Source organism: Colletotrichum chrysophilum (assembly GCF_026319265.1).
Source record: "Colletotrichum chrysophilum strain AFK26 chromosome Unknown scaffold_53, whole genome shotgun sequence".
In the NCBI taxonomy this organism is placed as follows: Eukaryota; Fungi; Ascomycota; class Sordariomycetes; order Glomerellales; family Glomerellaceae; genus Colletotrichum; species Colletotrichum chrysophilum.
Window position 1 is genome coordinate 145,641 of NW_026517340.1, and position 21,942 is coordinate 167,582.

At 54.1% G+C, this 21,942-nt stretch overlaps 4 protein-coding genes across 4 annotated transcripts; 1 reads left to right on the top strand and 3 right to left on the bottom strand.

Moving 5' to 3' along the window:
• Nucleotides 1-6,933: 6,933 nt before the first annotated feature.
• COL26b_006894 (uncharacterized protein) lies at nucleotides 6,934-7,807 on the bottom strand (the record flags this gene model as incomplete). Its single annotated transcript, XM_053179705.1, has 2 exons — nucleotides 6,934-7,621; nucleotides 7,701-7,807. The coding sequence occupies 2 exons, from the start codon at nucleotides 7,805-7,807 to the stop codon at nucleotides 6,934-6,936; spliced, it is 795 nt and encodes a 264-aa protein (XP_053036351.1).
• A 555-nt stretch (nucleotides 7,808-8,362) lies between these two features.
• COL26b_006895 (uncharacterized protein) lies at nucleotides 8,363-14,430 on the top strand (the record flags this gene model as incomplete). Its single annotated transcript, XM_053179706.1, has 6 exons — nucleotides 8,363-8,545; nucleotides 8,617-11,927; nucleotides 11,976-12,594; nucleotides 12,641-12,847; nucleotides 12,898-13,185; nucleotides 13,237-14,430. The coding sequence occupies 6 exons, from the start codon at nucleotides 8,363-8,365 to the stop codon at nucleotides 14,428-14,430; spliced, it is 5,802 nt and encodes a 1,933-aa protein (XP_053036352.1).
• Nucleotides 14,431-15,168: 738 nt separating this feature from the next.
• On the bottom strand, nucleotides 15,169-17,632 carry COL26b_006896 (uncharacterized protein; the record flags this gene model as incomplete). Its single annotated transcript, XM_053179707.1, has 6 exons — nucleotides 15,169-15,410; nucleotides 15,681-15,886; nucleotides 15,986-16,084; nucleotides 16,162-16,275; nucleotides 16,380-17,030; nucleotides 17,211-17,632. 6 exons carry the CDS (start codon nucleotides 17,630-17,632, stop codon nucleotides 15,169-15,171), a joined length of 1,734 nt encoding a protein of 577 aa, XP_053036353.1.
• Nucleotides 17,633-20,361: 2,729 nt separating this feature from the next.
• On the bottom strand, nucleotides 20,362-21,414 carry COL26b_006897 (uncharacterized protein; the record flags this gene model as incomplete). Its single annotated transcript, XM_053179708.1, has 4 exons — nucleotides 20,362-20,452; nucleotides 20,509-20,607; nucleotides 20,665-20,727; nucleotides 21,077-21,414. The coding sequence occupies 4 exons, from the start codon at nucleotides 21,412-21,414 to the stop codon at nucleotides 20,362-20,364; spliced, it is 591 nt and encodes a 196-aa protein (XP_053036354.1).
• Between the last annotated feature and the right edge of the window lie 528 nt (nucleotides 21,415-21,942).

Consider the following 21,942-nt stretch of genomic DNA (forward strand, 5'->3'; position numbering starts at 1 on the left):
GACTTGTACAAAGAAAGGTACCTGCAAGCAAGCTACCCGCAATTGCAATGCAAGGTGCCAATTCAAATGTTGCTGATACTGCTTGTTTTAGTTGCGTACCAACAAGTAATAGTTGCCGTTCATTGCCATCATTCGATGGATCGTCAAAATCGCCCTCACTTCGTCTTGCGACCGTCAACGGGTAAAGATATGCACCTGATCTATCAATAGACCATCGTGCCCCCTGGAAATGGGCATGGAACAGAGGACCCTTCAACAGATCATCATCTGCTCGTCATTGCTTTTTCCAATTGGGCTCCTCGGGTGCTTTTGCATAGCTGCGACGCAGGAATCAAGCAAAGTGATACGTCTGTAAAAGGAAGCCCTGGGATGCCGATGGTGGCACGAACATTTCGTCTCCTCTCACTGCACCCCTGGTAGTTGGCCCAAGCCTCATTTTAGGCTTTAGCTATCCGTACCTTGCCTGATCGACCCAGAGTCTCTGGCGTGATGTAATCAGAGCTGAGCTCGCCTGGGCTGGGCGTCTGGTATTGGCTTCTGCTTGGGCTCCCGACATTGAGAATCCGGGGGCGGCTATGCGCTTCGGAAAGCCAATGAACGGAATGATGCAGACTCCCAGGCCGGAATTGATGATGAGCGTGATCTTATCCGCCAGAAACACGCGAGGTCTGCATGTACTTCGTGGGTGGTCGATAGGCATTGGAAGAGGTCTCGTGTCTCTCTTTCTTTCGACCTTCCGCCCGCCTCCGTCGACCGTTAGTCTCTCGGCAATTTGGAATAGTATGCCCAGTCGTCCACAGCGAAACCGCCATGCCCAATGCCTCATTGTGCTCCCTGACGCCCCCTTTGGAGTCATGACGTATTTGAACATACCAGCCAACATGACTTTTGTTCTGAACTGGTGGGAAAAAAACTATGGCGGATACGCGGCTCGGGACACGCATGGGCTTTCCGTCCGTCGTCTCAGACGGACAATGGACTGGCCCAAGCCATGACACTACAGTTGTTCCTGTCAGGCGCAAACAAGGGGCCTACTGTGTTGCTGGAAGCAAGCGGAGGGCCATTTACGAATAGCGCGTGGTAGGCCTGCAAAGGTCGGACCAGGCGGAGGGAGCAAAGACTGCATCCATCGTACCCCGCCGTAAGCAAGCGAGCAAGCAAGCTGGACGTGGTGGGATGGCGTGGTTCGGCAAGGTGCGATCTGGCAACAATGTCTCGATGGGCGGGAGTGTCAGGGTCGCAATGCTGCAGGAGGTGGCGGGCGAAATAAGATTAGAGGCTCGTCTCGCCGCGTACTGCAGGAGCAGGAGAGGAGTATAGGGCCAGGCTCGGGCCAGGACTTGTGACTACCTATGCTGCGGCGGTATGTCAAGCTGTCAGCCGCATGGCTGGTACTTCAGGGACCGTGAGTGTCGTGGTGGTGCGGGGGGACCGGTGGTCTAGACCGTTCTCCCCTTACCCAGAACCCATCTGGCATATCTAGGAGAAATTTCTGGAGCGGGCGGCCTATCATTGGCCCTTCGCCCGCAGGTGGTCTGATGAGGGTGAGGGGTCCCAAGGCCAGAATTGTTTCGTTCCGGGATGCCTCGCGAACGGCGGCAACCGGTGAAGGCAAAACGGCAGAGGGGGGCTGGCTATCGACGTCTGATGCGGATAATGGTGTGCGTGTACTTGGTAGACGCATGTGTGTGTATGTGCGGAAGTAAAAGTTGAGGACCGGTCGGGAAGAAAGATGTAGACGGCAGACCGGACGTCGACGTGTTGGAACTTGGAGAGGAGGCGAAGGCAAAAGTACGTGGAGTCATGTCCCGCAATTTTGGGAGGACGGCCGAGAGTATTGCCTGTGCCTGTGTGCCTGGACGTGATGTTGTGGGTGGTGGTCTGCTTGTGTTTGTTCCGTGTAAGGTGAGTGGCTGGGCCGAAGAGCAGAACCTACCTACTCTGTACCTGAGAAGAGAAGGAGGAGGAGGAGGAGGAGGAGGACGGGAGAGGTGGTGGAAGGTTGTCGGGCGGCACACGGGGGGCCAGGTGAGGTGAGGGAAGGGCAGCGAGTTGGAGCAAGCGAAGACCGGGGCGGAAGACAAGAAATGCGGTGCTCCCGCCGCCGGCCACCTAATGCTGCTGATTCGCGCCCGAGTCTGAGTGGACCCCACACTTTTCACATCCAGGCCGGTGCAGGGCAGGGAACCCACTTCCATATGGAGTAAGGTAGGTACGGAGTACACTACCTTACCATAGGTACCTAGGTAAGCAAGTAAGGTAGGTACCTTAGTACGCAGTAGAAGTTCAGTTGGAGAGGATGAGGACGGGACGGGAGTCGGTTTCTCACAGTGGGAAATCCAGGGCACTTCAGGTCTGGCATCTGGACCCCACAAGACGCCCCACGATCATAGATGAAAACCGTATCGCGCGCAGTATCCGTACAGAGTACAAAGGTGTTGGTGGTTACTTTACGCAGTACTTTAGTGTTGTAGGGTGGGTAATTACTTAGTATTCGTCTGCCACCTACCTCAGCATGAACATGTGCGTCTCCCGTGCCGTTGGGCGACGTCTATCCCAATGTTCCTATTGGACACCGGCATTCACTCCGGCTTCAGCGCAACTTGTCTGTTTGTGTCCGTCCTGTCTTGTATTGTCTCGCCTTGCCCTGCTTTTCCTGGCCCTGTCTTGGCCTTCCTTCGCCTTGGCTGGCCTGGCCTTGCCTCGCCCTGCCTTGCCTTGCCTCGACTTGGCCATTTCCTTGACACGACGGATACCTTAAGGAACGAATGTACATACATAGGATGCTGACTACGTACCTGCCCGCTGCTCGCCTCGTCTTCCCTGAACCCTCCCGTCCATTCCCTCCACTGACACCGCACTGTCGTCACTGTAATTGCCAATTGATGGCCCAAAGTATCGATTCGTGTACCGACGACGTACCTGATCCCGAAGCACCGTCGCCGGTCCCCTGATCAGTTCCCCCCCTCCTTTGCATGCAGCCAGTAGTAACCTTGAAGCCAGTGGACCCTGACCTGGCAGCACCAGTTTTTGACGACGTCCAGACACAGAAACATGGGAATCTCCAAACTTTTCGATTTTTTTCCCTTGACATCCACTCCGAATATTGCAAACCCCTGCCGCCTTCCACGGAAGTCCCCAGTGCCTAACGCTCAACCTTTCTCGCAGCCTCGCTCCGTCAATCGTTTCCCCCCCCCCCCTCCAATTCATCCCACCATGGAATCCCTGGTTCCCTGTGCCTCCCTCTGCCGCCCGCCATCTCGAATTCTCTGTGGCAAATCTTTCCTCTGCACCCGTCAGAACCGCGAAGCCGTCCTTGAAACCCTGTTCCTGACAATCCTGAACCTCAACGCTCGAGCAACACATGGACCCTCGCCCGTATCCGTACCATCTGCCCAAAAAAATAAATAATCTGGATCCAATGAGCATCCTCGACTCCAACTTGCCTATTCAAGCTTGCAACGGCCGGATCTTTTACTCCGTAGAGAAGCCAACTCCAAACCAACAGCCACTTCATTCGGATATGTGGCGCGCCGAAATCATGGAATCCGCTCCTGGGTGAAGCCCGCCCATGTTGCCGGCTCTCCACTGACCAGGAAGCCGCCGAACCACCGCGACCATGCATGCGCCGCCGAGGGATGCGGCTTGCCGGTCGGACAATTTGCCACACTGACCAAGCCTTCCTTGACCGGCGCCGATCATTAACCTATGTGCCCGAGATCTTCATCGCATCCTTCAAGACTCGTCACTGCCTGCACTGCTTTCGCATCATTATGATCTTGCCTTGAGATCATGCTCGGAAACTCCTGCCAGCCTTCATCCCGCCCATGTTGCAACAGACGCCCAGGGTCTTGGTCTGAAGCCTGCCATCCCAGCCAGGAGACAAGGCCCAAATTTGTCTGTCAACCCTCCTTATTCGAACTCTAATGGCAATTGGAACTGGCCATCCTTTTTTTTTTTTTTTTTTTTTTTTTTTACACCCTCTTACGCAACTTAATTATATCCATTCAACGGCCCAGTTGCATCTTGCGGCACTAGAATAGCAGCACCGTCCATGTTACAATGCACTCACTAGCCTTCTATCATACTCGGCCGACCGACACCGAAGAAAATCAAATGGTTGAGTACCTGTATGTTTGTCCGTACTTTGCGGCGTGGGTTTTTCTCGCATTTGCGTCACCCATGAGACCCGTTATGACGACATTGAGGTCGTCTCACTAGTAATCCTGGCTGTCTATAGTGCCCCCCTGCTGCTGGGTTGCTGGGCTGGCTAATGCACTCTAGTTGATGTGTGCCAGCGCATGCAAGAGGATTCATATGGCAAGTGGCCGAGAGCCTCCAAGCGGCGAATGAACATTTTTGCAACTTCGAAAGCACGCTATGTAAGATCAATACGGATTTGCACAATACCCGAGGCGTCAGGAGATGGTTTCCCTCGTTTATGATCACCTTACAGGTGTTGAAACCGCTTCTCGTTGGTGGCATACTAGGTAGTGCACCCGATAATTACGTGCCGCTCACGTGCTCGCGGACGTAGAAGTGACAATCTGATTTGAGCAGAGACAGCGCTAGGTGGTTAGGTTTGCGTTCGAAAGCCCTGCTTGGGCTCGTTCGCATCTCAAACCACATCCTGCCTAGTGCACCGAACATATGCTTCTGGTCGTCAACTGCCAGGGCTTGGTCTGATGATACACCCATACATTGCCGCCTCAACGATCGCTGTCCAGCCAGTAGTCCACTCCCGTCGTCGTCCGGCGTCGACTTTTGACAGCTTCGCGCTGGACTCCTTCCGGCAAAACCTTTCGGTGGCGACATACCAACGTCGGCGTCAAGAACGTTCTGCAATGTCACCCGCCGGGTGATCCATGCGTCCGAGACCATCACCCACGTTCGTGAAGGCCAACCAGTTGCTTTAGCTATTACCGGTGAGGAATGAGTCGACGTCTAACTTTGGGGGGTAACCTGAGTTAGGGACTTGGTTGCCAGATGCCCAATCATCCGGCTGACTTCCACAAGCATTGGAACCATGTCCTGGCGAGCCACACTCTGAGCTTCTTCAGCCACGTCTAGCCATAGTAAGTGATGATCCTCTGCAAATCTCATGCACGTCTGACGACGATGTGCGACAACCGGCCAGTGTGTTTCTGCGGTATGTTTCTACAACTCTTCAATGCTTGGCACCAGGCATACGTAAGACTGAGCCGTATAAGTCGCCTAGAGAGCCTGACGGGGGCGAATCCCCTGATCTGCCGCTGCCCACAGACACACACACACACCTTCGTCTTGCAACCAAGTCGGCATCATCCCCGCTGCCGGCGCGAGCCGGCGATCGGACATTGGTGCGGCGGCTTGACTTGTCAGATGCCCTTACGCACTGATCAAGCAGAAGCTCGTCCAGCCCCGCGAGGATTGGAGCGATGTCTCCAACACAAACCCGCCATGCCACCGTCGCAACAAGGGGGGCAAGGGGGGTGGGGGATGAAGTTCAGCTGGTCAGGGCCATCCTGTCTTTTCGTCCCGTCGCCGCCGCCGGGTGGCAAACAGATAGCAGACCACCTGGTTTCAACTACTACCGAAAGATGCGGCGGTGCTGTGGCTTTGTTGGGTTCTTTGAGGAAGTTTCGATGAAGATCGCGTTCCTCGGGAAGTATACGTCCTGCTTGAACAAGCTTACTGCAGTAGCATGTTTAGGCTTCTTTTTCCAGTTACTTGTTAGCTGCGTTTCGTTTTTCCGGGTGTCTGGAGCGGTCTGCAATCCGCAACTCTGCATCGCGCGGTCGTGGCAATGATGGAAAGCTGCTCACCACATCCCCATCAACCCTCCGGCGGAGACACATTCGCCTAGTCCGAATGTTGGGCTGTCGTCAGACTAGACCCTAGTTGTGACTCCCCATTCTCGTTCGAACCGCGAATGAGCCGTCGGGATTCCTGAACGCCAGGGCCCTGTTGAGCGGGAGCACCGTTATTGGCTGTGGCAACTAACCTCATGTTCTACGACTATATGCGGATACCTGCCGACTTGACTGGTTCAGCTAAGCCTCCGGAAACGCTGTTGACCCCTGAGCAAAGTGACAAGTCGACCGTGATCCTCAGGAGCATCGTCTGTGGCGCATATGGACCTTCCGAAAACCCGGCAACGACATGTCTCGCCCTCGTCAACAGCCCTCCCCGTGAGCTACCGAGACGTCAACCACGAGCGCCGAGACCGTTAATGGACGCCTTGATTCGTCTGTGACCCAAGAGCCTCGCTTACTCGGGACAGCCCGTCATCTGACAGGGACGATGGATCGCATCCAATAGAAGACGGAATCCAGACTGCCAGGCATCGCCTATGGGCCCCCAGTGTTGAGCTGTGAATTTATATCTGTAGCGGACATGGGCCTAGGCTGCCGTCGCCCGTGAGAACGACGACATTGCCTAGAATGGAAACTAATGCGAGCAGCTTTCGTCGACTGCAAAGGCTCTGCCCGCTACCTCAGTCTGCCGTTCAATCGATGTTAGGGTTTCTGACCGGACTGCGGATTATGCAGCAAATCCATCGTATTCGTACTCGCCTCCGACAAGCTGGGGGATTGCATATGAACCATAGACAGTGCTGAATAGGCAGTTGCGTTGCTCAACGCCATTCGGCATATTGGCGCCTGGTTGAAGCCCACCCAAGGCTGGCGCCTCCCTCCATGGAAAGTGACAAACAGCCCGGTATGCAACTCAATCTCTATGTTTCCACTTCACTGGCTGACTCGAGATTGATGATCAGGGGAAACTGCCACGTCATTCGAGAAGGCGGACGTTGAATACTGCTTTGGGAAGGACTAAAGGGCACTTTGATTGATCCATTGGTGATGTTTGGTCAGCTGAACCGGCGACGATGCTGTCTGAAATTGCTACCTGCCTCGTGTTGTACAACTACCCCGATCCCGAGTTCAGGCGACCTTAATCCTTCTTCAAGGGCAGAAGAACCTCCTCGACTCCATTCTTGGTGATAATCATCATCTGCAAATGATCACCGACCTCGATGTGTCTCTCCACAGCTCCGTCAAACGCATCCTTGACAAGTATCTCGGCCTCCTTCCGCTCCAAGGGAACGCGAGGACGCTCCTGCAGCTCGTGGCCCACACCGCTACCCGGGACGTACTGGTTCTTGAAGTTGACCTGGTTGTCGAGGAAGGGGGTGATCAAGCTGGCGGCAGCACCGCCAGCACGGCTTTGCTCGCGCTCGTAACTTCCGACGGGATCGTAAGAGAAGACAGCGCCAACGCCATCCTCATCGAGGCCGCCGAGGATTGCGTAGACGTAGTATGGGAAGAAGCGCTTCTGGTAGAGAATGGTGGAGAGGCGCTTTGCACAGGCGGTGACACTCATGGGCTTACCGTGACGGTAACGGTAGATCTTGCAGATGGTGTCGAGGCGGTCCTTGAGAGCTTCGCCGTCGGCAGCGAAGCCAACGACGGAGAGCAGAATGGTAGCGTCTTCTTGTGATGAGGTCGTTCCGCCGATCTTGAAGACTTTGGGGGTGTATCTGGAGTTGATGCTGTAGCCTGAGGTGCTACGGGTGTCGCCGGCCATGATGGCGTAGTCGGCACCGGCGATGGCCAGGGTCGAGCCGCCATTGTCGGTGTACCTGTTTGCGGAATTGATTAGCCCTCAGAAAGTCCAAACATCTGTAAGGGAGGAGTTTGAGAATGAGGGAGCTTTCTTACGGGTTGAAACGGTGCTCTCTGAATTCACCGTTGACGCTCTTCGGGGCATCGGAGAAGGAGTAGTTGGGCCCGTTCATCAGGGGATTTTGGCTGAACATGGCAGCCATCGTTGCAGTATTATCGTGAGGAAGGAAAGAGAGAAAGAGGATTCGTTACTGTTCGTGAAGGTATCTCGTTTCGTCCAAGGCGTACGTGTATGCCCGTCGGTTCGTTGGGAATGCGGGGAATGTCTTTGCTGTGATGGAGGTCAAGGCTGCGACGATGATGATTGAGGTCGGTTGTAGTGGACTACGCACGCGTCAAGCTGGCAGCCTTGCCAGGTGGAGGGTGGGAGCTGCGAGCTGGTAATGGCAGGGGTAGCTGTTAGTTTTGTTGCTGACTAAAACTGGACGGAATCAGCGCCTACAACAGTAATTGGCGGGCGCCAGGGGAGGTAGGTGCAGGGATGAGTGGCTTTCAGATGAACGGGATATTATTTGGGGGGAAGCACGTCAGGTGTAGCCATCGTCACCGCGCAGTTGCAGCAAGGCAGGCAAAGGATCATACCTTCCTGAATACCGCTACCACGAAAAGCTTCATTAATTAACGAATACTATTTATCACGTCCAGCCGGTGACGGTACACCCTCTTTAAAGGGTCTTGCACCCTTTACGGCAGCGAAAATGACCCGCGACATTCGGCAGCGAGCGCTCGAGAAGATCGCGTCTCTGTCCGCTGCCAGCTCCAAAACATCCTTTGATCGGTCCGATCTCGACAAACTGTGCAAGGCCACCCAGTCCTCTGGCAAGGGAGTCAATGGCTACTCGGCAAAACAGGCTTCCACGTCGCTGGGGAGACAGCCCATGGTACTAGGCCTTGGTTATTGTGCCGTTGTTCCTCAAGATCCGCAGCTAACACGTACCCCCTTATTCTGTAGACGATCCGCGAATTCGAGGTTCTGCTGTCGTTGTGCAAAGCCGCCCCTGCCATCCAAACAAGCCAGAGCGCCCAAAAACTCGTCCACCAGTTAACCCCATACGTTCTCGAGGCACACATCCAGGTTTTCTCGCCGTCGCCCTTCTTCCGCAAGGTCGAGCCATCCCCGACCGAAGCACTCGCTTTCCATGTCACGGCTGCGCTACTCTCTCTCGGTTCCCAGTACGACGACTTACATGAAGAGGTCTCGGACAACATATGGGCTTTCGTGAATGCCTGCGATCATGTTGCGGGCCGCGTTGTACCCCCAGGGGCAGACGACGAGGACCCGAATTTGGAGGACGCCATTAGAACAGCGACGATTGCCGTGTCGCTGTTGGGCTTCCTCGATGCAGCCTCGGCGCAGGCGGACTTTTGGAGAGCCGGTGGCAGATACTCTCTGATTACACGATTCAGGGACATCCTGCAGCAGCCATTCTTGACTGCTGTTGAGACGGCTTTCTCGACGATCCGAAACTCGCAATCTGCAGACCGACATGCCAAAGAGTGGAAACGTTACCTTCGTCACTATTCTGCTGCCGGACGGCCCCTGGGAGCTGTTCTCTTGCAGCGTAGCTACATGTGGCTTCTAGTTGCTGGCACGTCGCTCCTCGTCACCGATGCATCTCTCTTGCGAGGCACTCATATCCTCGACCTGCTCATGTCAGGAGACGGTGCCTACAGGCCAGGCTCGCCTCGAAGCCCGGATGCTGACTACCGGTCTCTCGATATGTATACCGCCATTGCTATGGAACAAATGAACTACTTGGAGGCGACCGCTGACTATCTTCAACTCGGGTCGTCATGGCAGCAAAGACTTGCCTTTGCTGTAAAGTTAGCCACTCTCGTTAGCTATCTCAACTGCGCGCTCATAAATGAGGAGGTAGCTGACGTCGACAACCTCATCGGATGGCTAGAAGAGACACTTGCCGACCCCCTTCAGATGGCGGACGAAGCCTTGGCGGCGACCGTTCTGAAATCTATCGCGTTGGCGTGCAAGGTCTCACCGACTTACGCTACAACCGCAAGCAGGCTTTTGCCTCGATTCATCGTCCAAAGCGCACCCCATGCCCGCACTGTTGCCGTTGCTTCTAAGAGTCTGGCTTACGTATTGAAAATGCTTTCTCACGATGCCGTCATTACAACTCTCTATACTCTCGGGAACGTGTTAAGTCCCGGTTCCGACAGATCCATGGCTAACGGCACCAACGGCGACTTGAGTATAGACGGTGCCAATGCCATTTACCCCAACAGGCAGTCAACTGGTAGTAGCATCTCTCTTGCAATCACCGGCGAGGAAGAAACAGCTATGGTCTATGGAAACGTCGTCCAAGCCATCTGTGGCGTTGCAACAGCTTGTAACGATGAGAAGATCACTGCTTTGGCGCAAACGATGTTGTTGCAAAAGATCGACAAGGTGAACAGCAGTGTCGATGCTCAGATCATCATCGGCGCCGCCGCCCTCGCGCTGCAAGGTGGACAGCTTGAATTCCGATCGCTGTTAAAGGTGTTCTCCCGAATTTGTCACATTGGGGTCGTCGATCACAAGGACTTCCTCCTGGTGGCTGTGATGAAGGCGAGGACGTATATATCGGCAAACTTGTACAAAGACTCACCTCTGTACGAAATTTACTGGGAGTACTTGCTAGAGAGCATCATCTCTATGGGCGATGTACATCAGTCCAACCATACCAAGGAGGCCGATGTGCAGCTAGCCGCTCGCGAGATAGCCGAGCTGTTGCACCCACTAGCTGTCCTCATGTCCACTAACGACCTTGCCTTCACCTCTGTCACCGACGATGATTCGCACTCCTTAGTCAGAGATGCGTGGTTCAACATTGTTGTCCATGGCTTTACGACACAGACCGACATGGGCAAGAGATATCTCAACGAGCTGCGGTTTATGGCTGTACATTCGCCACCACTCGTCGCCGAACAACGAGGCGAGCAGATCGAGAGTGACATCGAGCTAAACACCGTCTTGCGTCGAGGGATGAGCAACGACAGGGAGACGATGCAGAAGAGACAACTCACCGAATTGATCCCTAGCAAGACCACAGAGATTAAGGGTTTGAGTTACCGCAAGGTGATCTTCCTGCAGGCAGCCTATTTGGTTGAGAGCCTTCGAGCTGATGCCGGAGACTGCACAAAAGCTCTATCATACTTCCTGGAACCCAGCATGCGTAAAGGGGAAGTTAGCAGTACCATGGAGGGGATTGCCGCCGCTGTGGTAGACAAGTATCTACGCAAGACTCTGGGCGGTGCCGATGCCACCTTTTCAGCCCAATATGCTGCCAGTCAGCTCGTTGCAATCTTCTGCGGCTGCTGCTACCGGATCGAGCGCGTTCAGCAAGCAGCCTTCAGTTGCGCTGACCGTATCATCAGCCAAGTACCATCGGCGTTGTGCCATAGATCCTCTCTCTTCGCTCTTCTGGAGCTCCTGTCATTGATGTGGTCAAGTTGTCTCGAGGCAGAAACAGACCTCTATGCTCCACGGTCAAAATTCACGTCCAGCCTTGGGGACGTGTCTGTTGAGCTGTCCGACGACTACAGCTTCAGACGCCACACTTTGGACATTTTGAATCGCAAAGCAAAACAATGGGTGTCTAGCGTAATCGGCATTGCTCCTCTCGACATCAAGGGGCTTCTTCAGACATACTTATCGGAATTTGATGACGAAGGCGCCTATGGCCATATTTCCCTTGGCCGTTCATTTGCGATCGAGCTCGGATCTCTCATGCCCTCGACGGATCAAAGACTGCAGTCTCTTGACCGCGTCGGAGATTGCAACATCAATACTGGCTCCGACTTCGTTGCTCAGTACACGACTCGCCAAGAGTACCGATACGGAGAGACGCTGCCGGATCGCGGTAACGAGCTCGTTAACTTCATGCAATTGAATCGTAGGGCGTCTTTCTTGCAGTCATCGGTTTCCTCCGCCAGCGAAAGCGCCAACGCCGCGACTGCGCTGGCACATGTAGAGGCTCGAATCAAGAGCAAGAAGACCACAGCGTTGAATGAGGTTCGCGACATCTTGCGCCGGGCTGCTGCCTTGCTCTGCCGCAGCGACCGTGATGAGTCCGCTGTCGCACACTACCTCGTCAGCATTCCATTTGCTATGTTTACAAAACAATCAATCAAGCTGGGCGTTTCTCTTTGGTTAGGGGTCATTAACGAGAACCCTCGCCTTGAGCCAAGACTTCTCACGGAGATTGCCCAGCAGTGGGAGGGCACCATTCACAAAGGGCTTGGCCTCTTCAACCCTTCAATGTCGTAAGTCGGCTTACCCATTACCACATCTTTTCACTCACCTTAGTACAGGCATCCCGATCCATTCTTCCTCAAGGAGGAATTTGCGCCAAGTGATCTGGAGGCTCTGGCGAAGCGTAAGCAGCAAGTGCACAACTTGCTCTCGCCACACATGCGCCTACTGCAATTTTTTGGAAGCCACTTCAACGCAACCCGACTGGGCAGTCCAGATGTTCAACGAATCTTCTTGCGTCTCCTCGATGTGACTCTAGATTCTATACGGACGTCGACACCTCATCCGATGGCGCGAGAACTCAGATTTCAGCTTGTGTTATTCGGACTCAAGGTGTTGCATGTCTGTACCACAATTGGCGCCATCGCGCAGTGGAGGCTGAAGGAGAAGTGCCTATCGGCTGCCCTCAGCTGGTTCAGGTTCACGCCGAGGTGGTCCTTTGGCAGCAACATACTTCAGCTCAAGACGGAACTTCGCCTCTTGACTGATATCGTGGCCGCTTTAAAGAGCGTTGCTTTCATTGGCTCTCACGCTGTGGACAGCATCAAGTCGCTCCAGGCAAAAGAGCAATTGCTCGTGCTGCTCCTGGAGAGCGAGCTGACTCGATTGGCGGTGTGGGTGCATCCTCTGGGTGAGACTGGAAAGGCGCAGGCGTCAACTACAAAGGCTGCAATCGAGGTGCGTATACAACCGTGTATCAACGTTTTCATACTGACAGTTTCAGACCTCCCTCACCCCCCTGATCAAGGTCGCATGGGCCGAAGACCCCGCCATTGCCATTGAACTCGTTACCCGATTCCCCTACCCCCGCATTCAGCGCGAAGTGAGATGGCTCTTAATCAACTTCCCCCAGAAGGCCATCTCGGAATCTGAGGGCTTGCCCATCCTTCTCGGCGGTTCTTTGCCAAGTGATGTCAATTTCCAACTAAAAGTATGTCTCTTTCCACGCTCCATCACATGGTCTACTGCTAACAATCGCAGTATCTGCTGTTCTGGTCGCCCGTGAACCCAATCACAGCCGCCACCTACTTTCTTCCTGCCTATCGGAACCACCCGTTCTTGATCCAGTATGCAATGAGGGCTTTGGAGAGCCACTCCAGCGACGTCACCTTCTTCTACGTGCCACAAATCGTCCAGACCTTACGGTACGACGCCTTGGGCTATGTGGAACGGTACATTCTCGAGACCGCCCAATTCTCGCAGTTATTCGCGCATCAGATCATTTGGAACATGAAGGCCAACGCGTACAAGGATGACGACGCCACAATCGTAGGTTACACGTAACACATGGAGCAAAATGTAGCGCTGACCACTTCATAGCCCGATGCAATTAAGCCCACTCTCGACAAAGTCATGGAGAAGATGATTTCAAGCTTCTCTGACGTTGATCGGACCTTCTACGAACGCGAGTTCTCCTTCTTCGACGAGGTCACTGGCATTTCGGGTAAGTTGAAGCCTTACGTCGGAAAACCAAAGCCGGAGAAAGCACAGAAGATCGAGGAAGAGCTGCGCAAAATCAAGGTCGAGGTCGGTGTGTACCTCCCCAGTAACCCAGATGGCGTTGTCATCGGAATCGATCGTAAGTCGGGCAAGCCTCTCCAGAGTCACGCCAAGGCGCCGTACATGGCTACTTTCCGCATCAAGAAAGCCAAGGGTGGTCTCGAAGAAGTCAACGACATGCTCGAAGAGGCGAACAAGAAGGACCAGCAGCCCCAAGAAAACACGATTGAGGTGTGGCAGTCTGCCATCTTCAAGGTCGGCGATGACTGCAGACAGGATGTTCTCGCCCTGCAGATGATCGCTGCTTTCCGAGGCATCTTTCACAACGTTGGCCTGGACGTGTATGTCAACCCATACCGTGTCACGGCGACGGCCCCAGGTTGTGGTGTCATTGATGTGTTGCCCAACTCTGTCTCTCGGGATATGCTTGGGCGAGAGGCTGTCAACGGCTTGTACGACTACTTCATCTCCAAGTACGGCAACGAAGACTCGCTTCGCTTCCAGCAAGCCCGCAGCAACTTTGTGAAGAGTATGGCGGCCTATTCCATCATCTCCTTCCTACTGCAGTTCAAGGACAGGCACAACGGAAACATCATGATCGACGACGCGGGCCACATACTGCACATCGATTTCGGCTTCTGCTTTGACATCGCTCCGGGTGGTATCAAGTTCGAGCGCGCGCCGTTCAAACTGACGCAGGAGATGCTGGCGGTCATGGGCGGCAGCCCTCACCACCAATCCTTCAAGTGGTTCGAGGAGCTCTGTGTCAAGGCCTTCCTTGCATCTCGTCAGCACTGCGAGAAGCTCAGTCAGATTGTGCTTCTGATGATGGACTCTGGTCTGCCGTGCTTCAAGCCTGAGAGTGTACAGCACTTCAAGGAGCGTTTCGTGCTAGAGCGCAGCGAGCGCGAGGCGGCTGACTTTGTCAAGGACTTGATTCGGAGAAGCGCCAACAGCTATTCGACTGGCGTGTACGATCAATTCCAGCTCTTGACCAACGGCATTCCATACTAAGTTCTGAGGATGAGGGGCGGGAGGGAGAAGGCGGTGGGACACGGAGGTCTCGACATGACGGCGTTGTTGACCGCTCAAAGCCAACTAGTAACTAGCAAGCGTCTCGCCCCTGGTTTCTTGTTGGTTGGTGTTCAAGCCTTTGATGCTGCTGATACACGCTCCTCACATGCCTGGGTGTTTTTGTTTTCCATGAATTCCTTCAATCCTACACTACTATTGTACATGTGCGCCACAAATACGCACGCTGATAAATAATGACACCCTGCCTTTTTTGCCCGATGAGATTCCGGCTCGTCTGTGAGAGGTTTTTTTCGCTTGCGCCTCGTCTTTCTCTCTCTCTCTCTCGCTCTTTGCTCCTGGATCATGCACCTGAAACTTGTTGTATGCCGGGAAAGGGTCTCCAAAACATTACACGCCGGCCAGACTATTGCCAACCGATCACACCTTGGCCAGTGAAAGGCCATGCATAATGCTAAAACAAAACATGAAAAATGAGACACCTTTAAACAAACCTCCGAGTTCAAGTCGACGAGACTTCGTCGCCGGAGAATATCCATGATCCACCCAAGATGCTGTCTTTTTATTCTTTTCCGTCCCGTCCGTCCTTTTCTGTGTCTTGTTCTGCGTTGAACCACATCTCCCGGGCCGCTACCACCATCCACCTGCTTGGCTACCGTTCCCGGAATGATCTGCACTGGACATGTAGTCGGCTTACACCATCGCCAGATCCAATATGAATTATTGCGTGATATGTGTGTCGACGTTGTACGTGGCGTAGTCGACGTGCACAAAGGCCCGGTCAACAATGGGAACCGACTCCAGGAAGTAGGTCAAAACCTCACTGAGATCGTGGCTGTCCTTGAGCGGCATGTTGGCCGAGAGGACAATGTCAACTTCGAAGAGCTTGTCGCCGGCATGGTAGGCGCGCAAGTTTTGGATCTGCCTGATGGACGTTGCGAAGCGCATGGTAAGGTAGAGCACTGTTGTCTTAGGTCAGCCCTGGCCACCGACAGAACGACCATGAAGTCTGAAGATCAGTAGGATTGCCGCCGCCCACATGCCCGAGATCCAGCTGCAGCAGTGGATGGCTGCAAAGGAAACGCGCAAAGGCGGGAATGAGCAACAAACAAACGGGAAACTTAGGGGGTTGGCATGGGTGAGGTATAGCAGGGTCCAATTATAGCAACTGTGGGGAGACGAAACGACAGGGGTAGCAGGGAATAGAGAGCAAAGAGAAATCATGTACGCACAGAGGTTTCTTTCGTCCGAAGTGGCCGAGAAACCCGTCAGGTTGCGAACGTGGTGCATTGAAGTTTGGCTCCAATTGAAAATTACGACAGCGGAAAGCAAAAGACCGCCGAGAGCATCCAGCCACCATATCTTGGCATAGAAGCCGACGATGGGGAAAAGGATGGAGCCAGTGTTGAAAATGACATCGGTCATGGCATCGTCCGCCCTGCGTATATTGTTAGTAACCCCAGTTCAAAGATGTGCCGATCAGGAGTCGGCAACGTAAACAACGTTGCGACAAAGGAGGGGCGGCAACACAACTCACAGGGCTCGAACGCTGGAGTTCTTGATCACACGGCACCAGAGCCAGCACAGGCCCTTGATGACGACGGTCCCAACCATGATGGCGATGGCCGGAATGCCTCTGTGTATTCCCGAATGGTTAGCGGTCGCACAGCGGCGGAGCGGAGCTGGAGAACCGTAGCAGTGGATGCGACTTACAATTGGATGATTTCGTGTTCAGGCGACATGAGGCGTTGGATGGCTTCAAGAGCGACCTGGCAGAACGATGTGACCATGACGATGGAGAAGACCAGAACGCCAAGAGGCTCGAGACTGGAACGAGTCAGCACACGTCTCGCGGGATGTAACGCGGAGGCGAACGAGGGTGATGACAAAGAAGGGGTAATTATGGTATCGAAAAGAAAATTGAGACTCACCGTCGTCTACCAACAGGGTACGAGTGCTGGTCATTTTGGCTGGCAGCAATGAGTCTAGTTGTGGTCCACACGATGGCGGTGCTGAGGAAATCGAGAACGGCGTCGACCAAGCTGGCGAGAACGGAGACGGAGGGGACGGAGAAGACGACAATGATCTTTCCCAACAGCAAGATGCCGTTGGCAATGAAATTGACCCAAATGGCGAGGGTGACGATGGGGTCACTGCTGTCGACATCGGCATCCTCGAGCCAGGGAATTTCGGGCTTGGGGGCATCTGCGTCTTCGGCTAAACCTTCCTCCTCGTCGTGGCCGTTGAGCGTTAGGAGTGGGGTGGACTCGGTGGGCCGAAAAATGTCCTTTGGCGTGCGTTTTACCTTTTGCTGAATGCTGTTTGCCGAACTGCTGTGCTCCGTGCTGCTGTTTTGGACTGAAGCAGTGCTGCCATAGCCGGGGCCACCGCGCGACGGAGGGGAGGTAGGAGTTGGCGACTCCTCGGTGATGGTTTGGGGCACGTCAACCGGGCGAAATGCTGAGGCGTCCAGAGCTTGGTGGTACTCGTTGAGCAGATCGTGGGGTACTGAGGAATCCAGAAGCTGGTCGATGTAGAGGTACATGCGAATGAGGTCATTGTTTCTCTCGTAATATTCGCGTCTTTGGGCAGTTGCCGGAGGCGTCAGTCAGCATTCGATTCGATACGGACGGTTTTGTGTCTCTACGAATTGGTGGTGTTTGGACGTGGGCAAGGTGCATTGGCGGCAGACATGAGCATCGCGAGGTAAGGTACGGTAAGGTAGGTAGGTCTGTAGGTAGGCAGCCATGGCACACACTCACATAGGCTTTGACATGGCCTGGAGCTCGGCCTCGGTCTTCCAGTAGCGTTCCCATTGATAGCGCGGGTTGCTGTTTCCGATAAGGCGCATACTCCTCATCTGAGGGCCAAAGATGATCTCGCTCAGTCGGCGCTCCTCGGCGGCGGAGCGGCGGTGGTCGTCGTCCGAGTCCCTGTGGAGGAAGCCCAGCAGCGACTGGCCCTCGTGATCGTCCTCATCGTGGCCCAGCTGATGGTAGGCCGGGCTCTTGAGAGATTCGCGCAGAGTGGCCGAGGAGCGGTTCCTGATGAGAGTGACCAAGGCGCCGCTGCCTCTTGTGGTCAAGGGATAGGGATCGTGATCGGGGTTGAGGACGGAAGGACGCTTGAAGGAACCCACTCGAGGGCTGCCGGAGCCATGAGGCTGCTGCTGGGGCGAGCTCATGTTGGCGGCGACAGCAATTGAGCAAGTAGGGAGCCAACAGGTGCGTAGTGGTAGTGGCAGTGGCAGTGGCAGTGACGGTAAGTAAGTAGTAGTATGACGACGGATTGGAGGCGGCGGCGACTGGAGCGAAATTAGGGGTGGATAAGAGGAGGAGGAAAAGAGAAGGAAGAAGAGAGAGGAAGAGAGAAAAGAGAAATTCTAACCGGGCGCTAGATGAGGGAGAGGCGAGGCTAATAGATGAGATTGATAACCTCGTGGGGGAGACGCGCCGCGATGATGAAGATGGGCCCGGAGGGTCTGAGGAGGAGCAGAGACGAGAGCCAAGACTTTCAGGTCCAATATGCATGCATGGTGAGGTACGGTACGATACGGTAAGGTATGGTATGGTACCTAAGATCCCTTCCTTCGTTACCTTACTCCGTGCGCCGTGCGCCGAGCAAAGGACGGGACTCAGAGCTCGCCTCGTCTGGAGCTTCTCAACCTTCCCGGGGGGCTGTGATTCGACGGCAAGGGACGCTTGGGGAGCTCGACGCCACGGGCTCTAGCAGACCCGACTAATGTTGTATCGAAGGGGTGGGCTGCTGGCGTTTTAAGCTGTCGCTGCGCCATGGGTAGCTCTCTCTGCCTATCTAGGTACTCTGCCTACCTAGGTTTCTACGCGTGCTGCCTCTGTTTTTTTTTTTTGTTTTTTTTTTCCCTTGTATCTCGTTCTCTCTGTCTCTTTAGCTGTCTGCGTGCCTACCGCATTGTCTTTCGCGGTAATATCTGCTCAACATGTCCACACACTCAAGGTTTGCCCGCGCACCCACACACCATTCCCACTCAAGCAAATTAGTTTCCAGATCCAGCAGCTAGAGCAAATAGGAAGTCCACCGTCCGGGACCCTCACCTCGCGCCAAGTTGCCATTTCAGCCGGTGTCGGCTCTCCGCAATGTCCACTGGAGAGCCTGTGTGTAGAGCCCCTCCTCGAAAACATTAGAAATCTCGCCTCCCTCTCCCCGTCTCTCTCTCTCTCTCTCTCCTAGACAGACTGGGTTGGACCTTTGGGCTGCCGGGTTTCGTGACTTCATCGCATAACCTGCTTGACGCCCCGGCTGCGGTTGTAAGGCGAGCCTTGAGAACGGTCCCTCCATCACGGCTCGTCTGCCTGTAATGAGGAAGCCGACCTGACTAAGTAGTCCGAATTCTGAATGCACAGATCTGAAGAAACGGAAGCTCTACTCGACGCCAAGATTGGATCAAACGACAACTGTTTGCTTTTGCTCCTCTTTTCCCCTCCCCTTTACCCCTTCGTGACACTCTTGTGCGAGGCGCAGCTCGTCGGCATCGCGTAGAGTGAATTGACGTGCAAATCCAAGAGTCTCGAATGACTGGAGTCGTTTCTTCCAGGTCAACATGGCCAACCAATGTTTCATAGAACAAATGCAACCAACCTTGCAACTTGTCACCCGTGACTTTGTCAACCTACCTAGGTACCTAGCCAAAGAAAACCCTTCGTGTCCAAGCCCCATCTCGGCTTGGATACTCTATTCTGTCTATTCTGCACCTGCCATTGGCTCTGGTCGGCTCCTACAGATGTCGACGTCGTTTTGTTGTTTTTTTTTGTTGTTTTTTTCTGTGGTCCCCCTGCTTGCAAACCTGCAGAAAACGGCAGAGCCGCAAGTCTTCGACAACTCCTTTCAGCAACTTTTGGCGAAGTCGTCATTTGCTAATGCCCCTCAACCGGCTCCGACTCCCTCGCAGACAAAACCGACTGGTCTTTCTCATCCGACCCGCACAGTGATTCGCCTCGGCATTGGTTGCTGCTTCCCTCACATGCGAGATGGGATTCCGAGCCGATCGAGCTTGAACTACATCATCGGCAGCATGGGCTTGGATGGCGGCTAATGTTGCTTTTGATTGTCTCATTGCTGTGGCCGTGTGAGATAGTCACTGCGGTCGTCCCAAATTGTATATTTTGGCAACTTGTCATGCTTGGAGCCCTTGCTGTCGTCGTTATTCTTCATATCATTATTGTCATCATCCTCATTACTTCCATCGCCACTGCCGGCTGCATTCACAAACGCGTGGATGCCTTCAACCATCCACCTTCAGGTCTTCGGCAATCGATGTCGCTTCCCTCCATCTACAGCGATGCATCGCAACCAGGAGAAAGCTGGGTATTGATTTCATCTTCTACAGTGATCACGATTGTCCCTTGGCTTGACCACTGCTTTCATTGCCGCATGTCAGTTCTCATCGAGTGAAGCAGACAGGGGACGATCTCTATCTGCTGAAGTCCACGTTGTTTGTGCTTCTACGTTGGCCTCCTCTCCTATCATTCATACGATATGTTCCTGTGTCATTGGGTCTTTGCCCGATTGAATGAACCTGGCCGATGTCAACTCTCCCTCCCTTTCAAGCTGACCTTGTGCTTAAATTACTAACCCAAAGACCAGTCGAGGACTTGACTGGCTGGTATGTCAGAACAGAGGCAACACAATCATGATGTGCGACCAAGGAAGTAGCTTTGCTCATCGTCGGAGTGTGAACCTTGTGGTGACCAGAAATACATCCATCTCATATCTGAACCAACCCGCAAGAAAGAGAGGTAAATGAAGGGCACTTCCACAATACTGCTGATGCGCCTCGTGCGCACTGGCCTACCTGCTCGTGTTTCAGTCTTGATGGGACGCTTGTTCGCAACGCCCTTCTCGGCTCTCCCCTACCTTCGGCGCGGATAGCTGACTTTACTGCTTTTTCTGCTGCTTCTTGGCCAAAACTTCTTGCGAGACTTGAGCTGTGGCCTTGACGATGATGTCATGCTCAACATCGTGCATCCTGCTGCTAGTGAGTCGAATGGAATGGTTGAAGACGTTGTTGTGGGAGTACACTACCTCTTCTCGAGGTCTTCCAATTTGTCGGTTCGGAGGACTTCAACCTCTTGAACCAGGATAGGCTCACCACGATCAACCTGGGCGATCACATAGTGAATCCTTCGAAACCTTGGTCAACAGCTGGGGTCTCTTTGGGGCACCACTCGGGGTTCTTACATGGCACCCGTTCGGTTGTTCTCCAATTTACCAGCCTTGAAATCTTCGTATGCCCTGCCAATACTGAGAGAGAGTCAGTTTGTTTGCGGTGTGTGATTGAAAGGTGCCAAGTGACGTACGCGTTGGCGCCATCGTAACGGCCTTTAGGAAGACGTTAGCAAGCACCCGACCGCAGTTACTCCAGTCCGTCAAGATGACAACAAACGAGAAGTAACGTACCGGGCAGCGCTGGGTCTATCGCCATGGTCAGCAAACGTTAAATACCTGATGTCGAGAGGTAACATACGAAGGTTTATCACCGGAATGCCAGCCGCGGCGAGCGGGTCCAGAAATGGCTCGCTGAAGACGCTGGAGGACTAGTCAGCATCGCTCCGCAACAATCCAGCCTACTCGGAGATGGATATTCACGTACTGCATCCAGCCCGCGAGAACGACAAGATCGGGCTTGTCCCCGAGGACTTTCTGAGCCAACTCGGCATCGTAGCGAGCGCGGCCCGCTTTCAGCTTGGCCTCGTCCTTCTCGCCCTTCGCCACGAAACCTTGAGAGACGAGATTGAAGTAATCGTGAGGGATGCCGGCGTCCTTTGCCCTTTGCACTGAGAAAGCCTTTGCACGATTGACAATGACTTTGATGATCTTGCTATTGGAAATCTGGCCATTCTGAACAGCATCAATAATGGCCTGCAGATTTGTCCCGCTCCCCGAACACAGAATGGAGATGCGGCAAGTCTGGGCGTCGTTCGCAGCCATGGTGAAGTAGACGAGGCTGAGGAGAGGGTGGTTTGTGTAGGGGCACCAATAACAACTGATGGCCAAGACGAATTGGTGAGATGCGGAGTACGACGACAGTCGATTTGAGTCTTTGACTAAGAATGTAGGATAAAGCTAGGCCTTTGTGACTGTCTCTCCGGCTTCTTGGGTCTTGGGCCTAGGGTTACTCGGTGGCTCCGCGGCGTTGTGTGTCGTCGTACTGGGAGATACTTCCGGGTTGGATTGCTCAACGTGAGGAAGGGGGGGAAAAAAAAATCGGCGGTCCTGAGGGGTAGCGGGGGAGCCCCGCGATTGGCTCGTCCGTCAGCGAAGTTGGAGCGGCCGGGCTGGGGCCGCTGCCCGGGCCGTAGACGGGCCTCCGACCGAGAAAATCTGGAACTGTCTTTACCAGCTGCTCATTGGGCAGCCTTGATCCATACTGCATAGTAGGTAGATGCGCCGTCCAGGTCCAAATCAATCAGCTCAGTGGACACGACAGGTTCAACAGACGGCTCGGAATGGGCGAGG